General features: G+C 41.3%; 1 protein-coding gene across 1 annotated transcript in view; it reads left to right on the forward strand.

Moving 5' to 3' along the window:
• Positions 1-13,937, forward strand: part of PUDP (pseudouridine 5'-phosphatase) — a 497,963-nt gene that overhangs the window by 184,777 nt on the left and 299,249 nt on the right. The window contains exon 2 of the mRNA XM_063955508.1: positions 12,534-12,752. Within this exon, the coding sequence (XP_063811578.1) occupies positions 12,534-12,752 (219 nt within the window). The remainder of the gene's footprint in view (positions 1-12,533; positions 12,753-13,937) is intronic.

The raw sequence follows: 13,937 nt of genomic DNA on the forward strand, positions 1-13,937 counted from the left end.
ACAAGCACCATTAACCTTAAGCCATTTGTATCTCCAAACTAACTATTCTATGCCAATCATTTCACAACTACTTTACCACAACACATATTTAACTATTCTATGCCATTAAGCCATGTGTATACAATACTTAGCCTTAGTAAGGAGATCAGTCCTGGTGATGAGCAAGCCATGCTTCTGGATGCTAGGTTGGTTCTGAGTGAGTGAGCCCTGTGATTTCCAGTGGATATATCATACCTGTGTTCCAGCTGTGGGGGGGTGTGATCCACAGGAAGTGTGTGTCTTTCACAGCATGTGGGCTAGCTGTATCAGTGAGCTGAGCTGGCCATGTGATCTTGGTTATGCAAAACGTTGGGTGATGACTAACACTTGTTATTATTTCAAATTCCTGTCTTGTGGGAAGCTATTGTTTGGCGAATACAAAACAACCCCTGTCTCTGGGTTTTGTTTTGTCTTCTCACTGTCCACTTTCAGTTGAGACAATGACATCTCAGCAATCATTCTTCTGGAGACAACCCTAAACCCATTCGTAAACAAAGGTGCCAGTCCTCTTCATTGAATCTCAAAGCGTAGAGTAATTAAAGGCTATTGTACTCCGTCTGCGGGAAAGAAACTGACTGGTCTTAGGTGTAATTTATTCGGAATACAATTAATCTTCAATTACTATTTCTGTGCTTGACTATGCATAAGAACATGTGAAGCCCTCCCAACATGCAAAGGGGAATCTCTAAGGTCTAAGAGCCATCTTAGACCCATTGATACCTGCTGAACTCAGGGTAATATTAACTTATAAAATACATTATTTTGATTAAATATGTAGCGATCGAGTCGCATGCTAGACGCGCACAAACTCTACCGTAAATGCACATACCGTGCGCCTGAGCGTGCACGCGACTGCGAATATGCGCACACACGGGAGGGCCTGTGCACGTGCAGCGGGCACACGCATGAGGTGCATATATGGCAATGTGCAGCGTGATATTTTTCTGACTTTGACAGTCCACCCTTTGGCAGTCACCAATAACTGCCACTTCCTAAAACAGTTCAAAAAGAGAAAAATATATGTCATATGTAAATACATTTCTATGATTGGGTAAGGGAGGAGAGAAGAAGGTAGGAAAAGGGTATGACCTAGTGAGATAGCAGAAGCATGTGTGTATGAATCCATGTTTGGGGGGTCATGTATCATCGTGCCGTACGTGTTTTAAATCAAGCTTCGAGGTATTGCGAAGTATACATTTGAATTCCTTCTTATCCTGTATTAAGGGTCTGTGGATGGGCTGTCAAACTTTACCGAGCTCTTTTCGGCTTTTGGTTGCAACAAAATGGGGGAGCACATTTTAGTTGATGATACATGAATGGGGGGATATGTGAGTGCTGATATCTGTGCCTGTATTCCCTATCGACTATGTGTGTCATTACCTGAAGGTTGTAGAAATGAAGATAAGGAGCAGTTATGGCAAATGCAGTCATAAACTATGTGAGTTTAATATACATTTGTTGATTGAAGTCTTGTCTGGTGTCTTGTCTTGATGTACATGTTGACTGTAGTCTCTTTGGGCTTTTGCCAAAATGCGAGCAAAAAGCTTTCTCAATGTCCATAGACTTACAATTTTTAAAAGTGTTGGGCTAGCGTAAAGTTAAAGTTACTAGGGATATGGGGGGTCTATGGCATTGTCCATAAAAGAAAATCTTTGTATAAATGTGGTCCTCAAATTCTTCTTCCAAGCGAGTCCTTGTACCTTGGAGGAAAACAAAGGAGAAACGGGTGAAAGAAACAGGTCGTGGAATCACCTTTTATCACAGCGTGGTTTCAATGGTTGGGTCGTAAATCAAATCAATTTTGTTATGCGATACAGTCATTACTTCAGGCGGTACTTTTCCAATATAACATAATCCCTCTGAGTTTGGGGCAAGCCGCTCATACGCCTTTCTCCCGCATATGAAATATGCATCATCGGGGAGAACATATGGGACTGAATATGTCATTACCATGTTACACATTTTCCTTGTGGACTCTCCTAACCCTAATTCTCCCATCTGTCTAGTACACGTATCCGGTTGTATGATATGTGTACAGTATCCTGGTGATACTTCTCCAACTCTCATGGTCCTACTTCCTAGGGTATACCTATATCGGAAATATTTTCCACTATCGGCTATGTGGCGTATGAGCTCTGTATCTGTAGGCATTCTATCGGCTCTATATGAAAAGGTCATGGTTTTGTTATTCCATGACACTTCCCAATTTCCCGGCTTTCGGGGATTAGAAATGTTAAAACACACTAAGGACCTATCCACATGATATTGGCGGAGCTTCAAACTAGGAGGACTAAAGATATTAAACCTCTTGTCCACCGGTCTCCCACCACTTAACTCAAGTACCTCCCCTATCGTTAAAGGAAATGGTACTATTCCTGACTTGCTGTGACCTTGAGGTACTTGAGAGCATACCCAACAGTCTGTTTGGTTTAACACCTTACCCACTAATGAGTGATAGTCACCCAATGGATGCCGGTCCATGTTAATGTTAAAACTGGACTGACATTTCTTGATGCACCCATCCTCAACTAAGTTATCACAATGCCTACAGATGCAATTTTCTTCAGCTAACAATCCTTCACAATTCCTTCTATGGTCAATGCTACCAGATCGTTTTCTGATACTCGCCTTTGCTTGGTGATTATGTTGTTCTTGGAAATCTACGCCTCCATATCTGTCATCAGAACCTTTCTGGATCCTTTCTCGACCTCACTGGTACTCTCACCGAAACAGACTGCTCTGGTCAACATCAGGGTCAACATGAAAACACGGATCACAGTCTCTTGAGGCGATTCCATCTTACAGGAGGAGAAAGGAGAAATTTGTAATGGGGGTACAGAAAAACAGTTTGAGGGGGAGAGAAACTTGTTACGATAATTAGTTCTCTAGTCTTGTTGTTCTTCTTGTTCTGCTGTCATCTCAAAGGTGCTGTCTCTCAGTCTTCTAAACATTCTGGTGATACAATATTTCTTCTAGCTCAGCGCTCTTTCTGTAAGGAGAATAAATCTTGCATTACCATTTGTCCAACTAATGTGTGACATACCATCTGTAACGTTATGAGAACATGAGAAAGAAGAGAGAGAGAGAAAAAAACAAGAGAGAGAGAACCGTTCATATATATATGCATCACATAAATCAACAATAAACAACAACAGAAAAAAAAACATTTTGCAAACATTTTTCAGGAGAGAAAAAAAAACATTGTCAGATCTTCCGTTCACCATCAGGCTGTCACATCTACATGTCCAATGGTATCCTTGCATAGTCTCTCCCACCAGTATTTCCATACTCCACCCTTTGTATCTGGCCAGGATACATCGATGCTGGTAGGTCATACTGGGGTTAGGTAGACTTCTGCAAGGACCAAATAGCTATGTGATATTTGGGTCCTGCCGATGAACGTTAGAGATGGGGAAAAGAACATTTACAGATAAATTACAACGTCTACCCGGCCGTCCTTGTGCCTGCAAGGAACTGACCTCCCATTTCATTAACTGTAACCTCAGGCTTACTATCAGTCCTAATGATCACCTTTCCTGATTGCATGTTACAGGTGCGGCCCAAACTCCTTCCTATGTGATCTCTGATTACAATTTGGTGTGTCATAACTTTGCTCATATCTTTGTCTAGGGGGTTTATATACCTTGTGTGTGTTTTTAGACCTACAATCTCGTGCAACATGACCTTCCCTTAAGCAGTTGTAACACCTTCTTACTTTTGACCTATTCACAGGGGTTTGTGGCTTGCTTTTGATGTTCCGGTCATGATTAATAGCGGACTCTTTCAAATCGGCCACTGAGATATCTCTCCAGTTAGGTAGAGAGGCTTGTATACTCATTCTTAATACTCCCTTTAAACCATTTATTAACACATAAACTGCTACTTTCCTGTAGTGTACATTTGTTTTAATATATTGTGTTCACCCTGACAGGATTTTGTTCCATTATGCTATTTTGTGTTAACTCTTCGGTGTAAGATGCATTTGTCTGTGAGTAACACACAATACCGTACTTACCTGTTGACACGACCTCACCTGACCCTCCGTTAGGGGGTACTGCTATTGCCTTTACCAACTTGGCCGTGTCCCTCTGGGTGTCTCGTATGATGACTGCTGGGTAGAGTGTTGACATCATGTTGGTTTCACCTTCTCGCTGGTAATCCTGAGGGGAGCTTAACATGGGGTGCGACTTGCACAGGTTAACATTTGTAATTTTGACACTTTCATTTTTATAAACATTATTACATTTGTTACTTTCATTCTTAATACAGTTACTAAGTGCATTTGTATCGTACACCATCGCGCCATTCTCTGCAGCCATAATCCTCTCCATTGCCATGTCTCTCCTCCCAAGATGAGAGTCAGATATGTAAGTTAAATTTCTTTGCATTTCACTTTCCTGTTGCCACAATTGTAAATAGTCATAATGTCTAATACGCCTTTTTGAAGATTTAATCAGGCAAACTCTTCTCCTTAAATTCTGTAATACTTCTGGGTTAAAAGTACCTACCCGGGGAAACTTCTCCCCGTCATGCACAGTCATCCTTTCCCATTCATTGCACAACATCTCTGTGTGATGACCATATTTCTCACACATGATATACCTTGCCGACCCGATTGGTCGGTTTACCAAATCAACCTGAACCTCGGTTGATCGCCCCTTACCTGAACAACTGGCCCCCATCTCTGCAGGTGCTGCTTTCACTACCTCTGACTTCAAATCAGGGTCTTCGGCAACCCTTACAAAAACCAAGATGTCCGGGGTAAGGCTGCGGTGGGGGTTTTGCACCGAGGTCCGCCCACTTAACTCCCGCCCACGCTGGCCAATACGGCGACCAAAGTTCCCAGAGGTTCCGTACCCAACCTAGGGCACCTATGAACGTCTACTTGCTCGGGCGTGTGGAAGTATGCTATCCTCCCCAGCAAGTATCAGTCGTTGGAATGTCCCTGAGTGATCAGGCTACTTCCCTTAAAATAAAAAAAATTACACAAATCACGTTAACAATGTGCAAGTAGCGTTCTTATGAATTTTCAAGACACGCTAATGCACACAATCACATGCGGTACAATCGTATCTGCACAAAAGCAACTAATCTTATGTGCGGAACGATCAACGGAATTGAAAATTTCGGCTGCTAATTCCTTCAGCCGGAGCTTTATTGGCCTATATGGGTCTCGCACCAACCCCCTGGGTTGTGCTCTCTACTTCTAATCTGCTGTACCTGAACCTCCTGGTTCGTGACCTCCTGGTCTGTTATGTACAGCAGACTCTACTGCTCCTAATGTCGAGACTAACAAGGGACGCCTCCCAAGCCACCCCGCGCTATCACTCTCGCTGGTGTACCTCTTTCTACTGGCCTATGGTTCCCACGTCCGTAATAAAAGAGAAATCATATATATACACACTCTTACATTCGAACACTCTTATTTCTGTACAGAATTCCTTTCATTCGGTATTAGCCTAACCCAGAAGAATTGCAACAGAGAAGGTTTTTTTCTTTTAACTTTAAACTTTTGGATTTGAGATAGATTTGCGTTATTATCGCGTTACTTCCTTATCGCCTACTAAACAATACTATCGTGCGGTTTGTATTATGTGGGAGTATCCGTACGCTCCGTTGCGTAATATACGCTCCGTGCGTCGACCCTTGCGTTGCGTACGCCCTGCCCTTGTAAGGACACGTGTACGCAGGCCAAGTATGTCCACAGTAACACACTACACGTTTATCAATGTGAATGATCTTTAACAGTAATCATTCACTGAACACCACCCAAATCTCCCTTGTATTTCTAGGCGAGACTGTGTGCGTGTCTTTTACAATTATTCCCTTAAATATTACTTTTTATCTTTTAACTATTAATAACAACAAATCTTTCTTAGCACATTATCAATTATGAAATGGCAAACAGGAGAGTGATATGTGAAAATGCACAGATGAAAATGCAATTCTAAATTTAATCTAATAACATACATTGATGTAAGCACACGCATATAGATATTACATATATGTACCAATCACTATTACTTATGTGAGACCTTATTCAGTGCTTCTAATTTGCATATGAATGTGCTTTTTTTTTAACTAACTCTGTAAAGGCGATTTCTTTCACTGCTGGGAGAGAAAAAAAAAAAAACCCAAAGGTTAATTTGCACTTCAATGGCTATCCTACACCAAGCAGAGTTAAAGCTCTTGAAGAGAGACAGTGACAAAACATAAACAAAAAAACACTACGTTTTATTTGTGTATTTTCTAAATCAAATATTTAATTTATTATTCTTTTATTAAACTCTATCTGAACCACTTATGATTGACTATGATATAGATTAAATAAATGCATTAAAAAAAAAACCTCATTAAATGATGATTTCTTTTTGACAATGGATGGCTGATTTTCCTGAGTCAACTGAAAAACAGCCGCTTAGGGGAAAAAAAAATTTTTTTACCTTCCCAAAATGGCCACTGCTCCTCCCCCTTCCTCCTCCATGAGGTTTACACAAAATGGGGGACAGACCTTTTGTCACAAAGAAAATCATCATGCCAGCTCCTTTTAGTTATCATGCTATGCAGAGCGATTAAAAATAATTTTAAACCTATTTAAACAGACAAACCATCCAATCTGCATGTGTAGTTGGCACCAAATAGAAATAAAAACCAGATTTACAAAGACAATAGCTTAATGTTCCTACCTCTGGTTCCGGATTCCACCAGCACTCCTACACCGTAGCGAAACAGACGCTTATTTAGCCAGCACTACTGCCTTCCCGCCCTTGCTGACAGATAACGTCTGTTTTCGTTAGTGCGGATATGTGGAGGACGGACGAGCCCGCAATTGACAAAGCCTTATATATATCCTATATTAAACACTTCTAAAAGGTTAATGAACACAGTACGCAATTGGCGTATGGTATACCGTAAGGGTACGCACTTAGCGTAGCAAACGCTTAGCCGTGGTAGAGACGCACGAGCGGCACGTTCGCTCGCAGCTTAATGCGTAGAGGCAAGCACGCTATAGGCTGCCGACTACCGTAATAATACGCTACCAGCGTAGCGGACGCTCGAGACCACGAGGAGATCACAAGCGGCGCTGACGCTCACAGAATTAAACCTCAATAACTATACCATAAGTAATGTACTTATACTGTAAACCTTTGTGCAGTGATAAGGTGTAAATGCAACGCAGTGTAACCTTGTTAGTTTAAAAGATGTATGAGCGTCTGTGACGCTCTGAGAACACTTAGCAATATAATAAACACTCAAATACCGGTTTAAGGTTCTAACACCTTTTAAGGGAGAGAATGAACGTTCAATTGCAAAAGAATACACAATACAATTTATACACTACCAAACTAACATAAACACCTAACAGAATTACTACACGTTAAAATACAATAGTGGCACAATTACATTTAAGGGGAAGGAGAGGGAGAGTGGCTTACAACAAATTAGGAGGTAAAATGTCTGCAGATAACTTACACATGTGGGAATGATCGCTGTGCCGGTAGTCAATGCTGAGAACCTTTGTGGAGAGAAAAGTGAGCTCACCCAGGCTGGCTGTCCCTATATACACATCACACAGCAACAACACAATGGTCTCTACAATACCGCATGGGACAGAAGCTAGACTCCATTTTGGGAAAAACTCCCATGATTCCAAAGTCTGTAACATATGGTTCAAAAGGGAATGCCAGCAGACATTTTAGATTTGCAAGTCCAAACACATGGCATTCTTTGCTACACCATAATCACATAGCAGAAGACATAAGACTCCACTATATTCCAAAATGTCTAAGCTTCAATATAATGCATATGTGCTGATTTTACAATTCCAAACCATCTAATCACCTTTCACAATTTCAAGCCAACACATTATCTCAATAACCAGAGCATATGGTATGCTGACTATGCTATCCTTCCAGAATCAGCACCACATATCTCATGCTGTCCATATGAGCCATCACAAGACCAGATCACCAGGTACCCACAAGTATCAGCCTGCTATTGCTACAAGCACATGACTACAGTAACAAAAGGAAGTATGTTTTGACTTCTAACCTTCAGCAAGATGCATCATGTAAAACTACTATAATCTGTTATAAATCACCATCCATAAATGTATACCAGAGATGCTATGCTACAGATTGTCTACTGTTCCAATTCATTACAGATTTCATAGAGTATCATCACAAACACACAACAATCACATAACTGCACAAGCACCATTAACCTTAAGCCATTTGTATCTCCAAACTAACTATTCTATGCCAATCATTTCACAACTACTTTACCACAACACATATTTAACTATTCTATGCCATTAAGCCATGTGTATACAATACTTAGCCTTAGTAAGGAGATCAGTCCTGGTGATGAGCAAGCCATGCTTCTGGATGCTAGGTTGGTTCTGAGTGAGTGAGCCCTGTGATTTCCAGTGGATATATCATACCTGCGTTCCAGCTGTGGGGGTGTGTGATCCACAGGAAGTGTGTGTCTTTCACAGCATGTGGGCTAGCTGTATCAGTGATCTGAGCTGGCCATGTGATCTTGGTTATGCAAAACGTTGGGTGATGACTAACACTTGTTATTATTTCAAATTCCTGTCTTGTGGGAAGCTATTGTTTGGCGAATACAAAACAACCCCTGTCTCTGGGTTTTGTTTTGTCTTCTCACTGTCCACTTTCAGTTGAGACAATGACATCTCAGCAATCATTCTTCTGGAGACAACCCTAAACCCATTCGTAAACAAAGGTGCCAGTCCTCTTCATTGAATCTCAAAGCGTAGAGTAATTAAAGGCTATTGTACTCCGTCTGCGGGAAAGAAACTGACTGGTCTTAGGTGTAATTTATTCGGAATACAATTAATCTTCAATTACTATTTCTGTGCTTGACTATGCATAAGAACATGTGAAGCCCTCCCAACATGCAAAGGGGAATCTCTAAGGTCTAAGAGCCATCTTAGACCCATTGATACCTGCTGAACTTAGGGGAATATTAACTTATAAAATACATTATTTTGATTAAATATGTAGCGATCGAGTCGCATGCTAGACGCGCACAAACTCTACCGTAAATGCACATACCGTGCACCTGAGCGTGCACGCGACTGCGAATATGCGCACACACGGGAGGGCCTGTGCACGTGCAGTGGGCACACGCATGAGGTGCATATATGGCAATGTGCAGCGTGATATTTTTCTGACTTTGACACATGTTAGACTTTTTATATATTGTTCAGCTGGTGAACAGCTAGTGGGAAGAAGCTTTTAATGGATCTGGTTGACTTTGGGGGGATGTACCTGTAGCGCCTGCCTGATGGAAGCAGTTCAAACAGTTTGTGACCTCTGCCACAATTTTCTCTGCTCGCTTCCTGACCCTTGACTGGTATAATTCCTGGACAGGAGGGAGGTCAGCCCCAGATATGACTGTTACTAATTTACTACAGATATTCAGCGGGATGTAATGGAGTCCGAGATCGCCGGAGGTGCGGGATGCCGGCCGATCACGGACATTTTTTTTCAAGGGCAAACACGTACAAGGCAAAATAATGCCTTGTAAGTAATTACCCCTTTAAAAACTTTCGAGATCGGTTGCCATCCCACACCTATGACAATCTCAGATTCCATTACATCCCGCCAATTATGTTCAAGAGTTTATACATGCATTATTGTGTATTTAATTCATACATGTATTAAAACATCTATAAGTAATAATGCTTTACTTATGAAGTTGTATAAATATGACCCAAAATTACCTATACACATAGGGGTCCATTTATGAACGGTTTGATTTTGCACATGTTGCATAGGTTTTTTACCATACTACCCCAGGCGGGGCAACCATGTCATAAGTACCTGAGGCATGTTGCTGCAATTGCGTCATCATGGCCCCATGGTTACACCACTATTCAAAGCAGTAATTCGTTTAATTGTATTTTAGAGGACAGGGCTACATTGACACAATTAAATGTGAATTGCTTTATTAAACCACCCCTATACTTGGGAAGTAGGCAACATACTGAAGGCTGGTCTATTCTCCCCAATGTCCTCAAGAGCCTCAGAAATTTTGCAATATTTTATAGAGATATTTTAGAATACCCTCCATTATCTAGAGATTATTCCCAAAATAAAGGTTTAGATAAAGGAAAGGTGATCCTCTGCACTGTCTATAGTAAATTAAGTACTTGATCAAAGCAATCCTGTGTACATTCCTATATTGTCAATATCATTCATGTAATTCATGTACTATGAAGGTATGGCATTCATGTAATTCATGTACTATGTAGGTATGGCATTCATGTCATTCATGTACTATGAAGGTATGGGTAGAAAAGTAAAATATTGAAAGAAATGAGTCAGAAGGAACAAAACTGTTTCAGTACCACAGTGTGTTTTTATTTCTTTCAATATAATTGATGCTTTGGTGAATGTGAGATAGAAACAGTCATGTGGAGTGAGATCAAAATCATAATAAGGAGTGTGCTGGAATATATCTACCTGATATTGGTTATGTGCAACAAAAAATAGATATAATTTAATAATTATTTCAGGAAACACTATTCCGTGTTATTATATCTCCCTATCACTCACACAACCCCAAAGAGGATAGAAATGTCTCTCATATCATTGTTCTGTGGTTTCCAAATTCGGTCCTCAAGGCTCCCTAACAGTCCAGGGTTTAAAGATATTAGCAGAAATGTTAAATCAAATTGACTTAGGTACTTCTTAAATCAACTGTGAGTAAGCATGGATATACTTAAAATTTGTACCATTAAGGTGCATTGAGGGCCAAGTTTGGGAACCTCAGTCCTAATGTATTTATTGTTCAAAATATTATTACATTGGTTTCATATTCTTGTTTTATGCCTGTATGTTCTTTTGCTGCAATAAATAAATAATATATATATATATATATATATATATATATATATATATATATAGATAGCCGTATAGATAGATAGATAGATAGATAGATAGATAGATAGATAGATAGATAGTGTTCCCAGTAATGTGTAGTGAGCTTACTCAATGGGGGAGAATTCAATTGTTTGAAAAGTCAGTTGGGTGTCTGTTTTTTCCTGTCTATTAGATAGGAAAAAACAAATGTGTAATTTACAGCTCAGATCTGTATTATGACCAAGGTATCCTGGCATTTTATTATCAACTGAAACGTCTCTGCAGGGTTTGTATGTACAGTGGGGCTTGAAGGTGGGCGGTATACAATGGTATGGCATACTGCCACTTCGAGCACTGGGCATAATGGTTTTTCTTTGCAGCTGCTCAGATTCACAGCGTCAATCAGCCAGGGCACAAAGTAGGGGTATGCATTGCAGGATGGCTCCAATTTAGACAGGCTCCTAAGACAGGCTCCCAAGAGCCTTTGAGGTACAGTGAGTGACTGTCACTACTGCACACCATTATCTACCATGGAGGAGTAGAGGGTGCTTTACCTGCGGACAGGATCCAGTCCTGTGATCTCCCTGTGCCCTCGCCGTGTTGCTACTGTGCAGGGTTTGTGGTGAGTGTCAGGGAAGGTGTAGCATTGCGGTTGCTGTGTGTGTAGAGAGGAATCTCTGATCTGCACAGCCATGTTTCCCAACAGATAGAACCCAGACCCCAACCTGTGCGATCTCCCCAGGGCAAAGGAAGCAAAAGGTGCTGCTGTCCCTCGCTGCTCTTCTGGCTCCCACATGTCACTGTGTGAAAGCCATTATTTGCTGATAGCTTGCAGCCTGGTACTGTGTCCTGTATGTGTACTGTATATGATCGTGTTACCCTCCTGTGTGCAGGGAGTATATGCATACCTCCCAACTTTGTGGCTGGCCAAAGAGGGACTCTGATGTGGAAAAAGTGTGAATGGCCTCAGAAAAGGGGGCATTGCTTCACGGTTATGGTGCAATCACGAGCCACGCCCCCATTGTCCGTCACTATGCGGGCATGGCCAGCGATCTGTGAGCTGCTGGCCGTACCCAAGTTCCTTTTGACTCCGTGAATAGCGCACATCGTCTATTCACTGCTGTTCTGCTAAGCAGAGCAGCGAGTGACAGAGCCTCCCCCCACCATGGGACAGCGGGACAATCCCCAAAAAGGGACTGTCCTGCGAAAATCGGGACAGTTGGGAGGTATGGTATATGTACTTAGTACAGTACATAGCCCAGTCTAACATTCCTTTGGTTTTATATGTGTGTCTTGGCTCAGTGCATTAACTTCTTCTCTGAGTGTCTGCTGCAGATGCGGGCTTTGGGCGATCACTCTTCTCTCATTAGTTTAAATATCCTTCTTTTTAACACACTCTATGTAGGTTATGGTTATTTTGTCATTGTTCCCTATTTAAGTCAATTTGCATGGTTTACTATATTATAATTTTGAAATGCTTTTCTAAATACAGCATAGGATTAGTCATTGACAGACACCCATTTTTTTGAATTGTGACATGCAAACTTCCACTGTATCACATTTTTAGAGTACATTTAATATAATTTTATATGTCTTTCTCTACAGATACAGAACGCCTTTACACAGTAGTATTTCAGGAAATCTGTGACCAATTTGGGAAAAAGTACACATGGGATGTGAAATCTTTAGTCATGGGGAAAAAGGCATTGCCAGCAGCCCAGATTATCCGCGATGTTCTTGACCTTCCTATTACGGCTGAAGAATTACTGTTTGAAAGTCAAATTAAGCAGGAAAAGCTATTTCCGACTGCATCTATAATGCCAGGTATAGTGATCACTTTATTGTTATGTATGTCAAGATTTGTGAAATGATATGGCACATATTATTGTGAGAAAGAAGGTGGGATGTGTTTCTTCTCTCTGTGGCTGTAATTGCAATGACCATTGAAAAGGTGATTATTGGGTGGGATGTGTACAATGTTTAAAGTTAAATACTAGGCTTTAGAGGCATCACTGGGTGTGGTGACACTCGGTGTGCACTCTGCACTGCTCCCCTTATGCCGGAGGTGCATCCTCTCAAAAGGAGTGTGACCTATCAAAAGGGGGCGTGGCCTCATGGAGTTCTCCGTTTCATCACTCTTGCTGCTGAAGAATATTATACTGCAGCACCTGGCTCCTATCACTGCAGAAGAGCGGGCACTTTGGTGTCACCCCTTCTGTGGGTGACGCCCTCGTGTGGCCTACAGCCCTCCGCACTCAGCTTGTGACACCACTGCTAGGCTTACATGTATGTCCTCATACATCTTGGCTACTGTCACGCCAGACAACCACTTTTGTCAATTCAGGTCCTATCAGACTCTGTTAGTGGCAGGTGTCTTTTAAGCATCTTATTTGCCAATAATGCATCTTAGCCATATCGTACCAGGAGACTGTTCTGTTTATTTTGATATGCAACACTTGTATGTCTGTGTGCAATGCTTTGAATCTGCATACAAAGTGCTACGATGCAACAGTCTTGGCTTTTTTCTATGCCAGGTTCTGATATGCTTCATATGCAGATTCAGCCGCACACAAGTATACAAGTGTTGCATATCAAATTAATCAGCATAGTCTCCTGGTCACATTGAGTTGTGACTAAGATGCATTTTTGCCCCAAAAAAAAAAAAAAAAAATTGCCCAATGCTAGCGGAGTTACACAGGACCTGTTGGCTGCACTCACACATGGCATTTTCTAATAAATAACCAATTTTGTTTTTGGAATACACTTTAGTACATAGGTCTGCAAACTCTGTCCTCATTACCCACACATTGCATGTTTTGCAGGTTACCCAGCAGGTGCACAGGTCTATTAATTACTCACAGACACATTTTAAAAGGTCCGCAGGTGGAGTTAATTATTTCACTTGTGATTCTGGGAGGAGACCTGCAAAACATGCACTGTGTGGGGTAATGAGGACCGAGTTTGCAGACCTATGCTTTAGTAAAATATGATCTTGCTTGGTGACTTTTG

The sequence above is a fragment of the Pseudophryne corroboree genome, chromosome 2 (genome assembly GCF_028390025.1).
Source record: "Pseudophryne corroboree isolate aPseCor3 chromosome 2, aPseCor3.hap2, whole genome shotgun sequence".
Lineage (NCBI taxonomy): Eukaryota > Metazoa > Chordata > Amphibia > Anura > Myobatrachidae > Pseudophryne > Pseudophryne corroboree.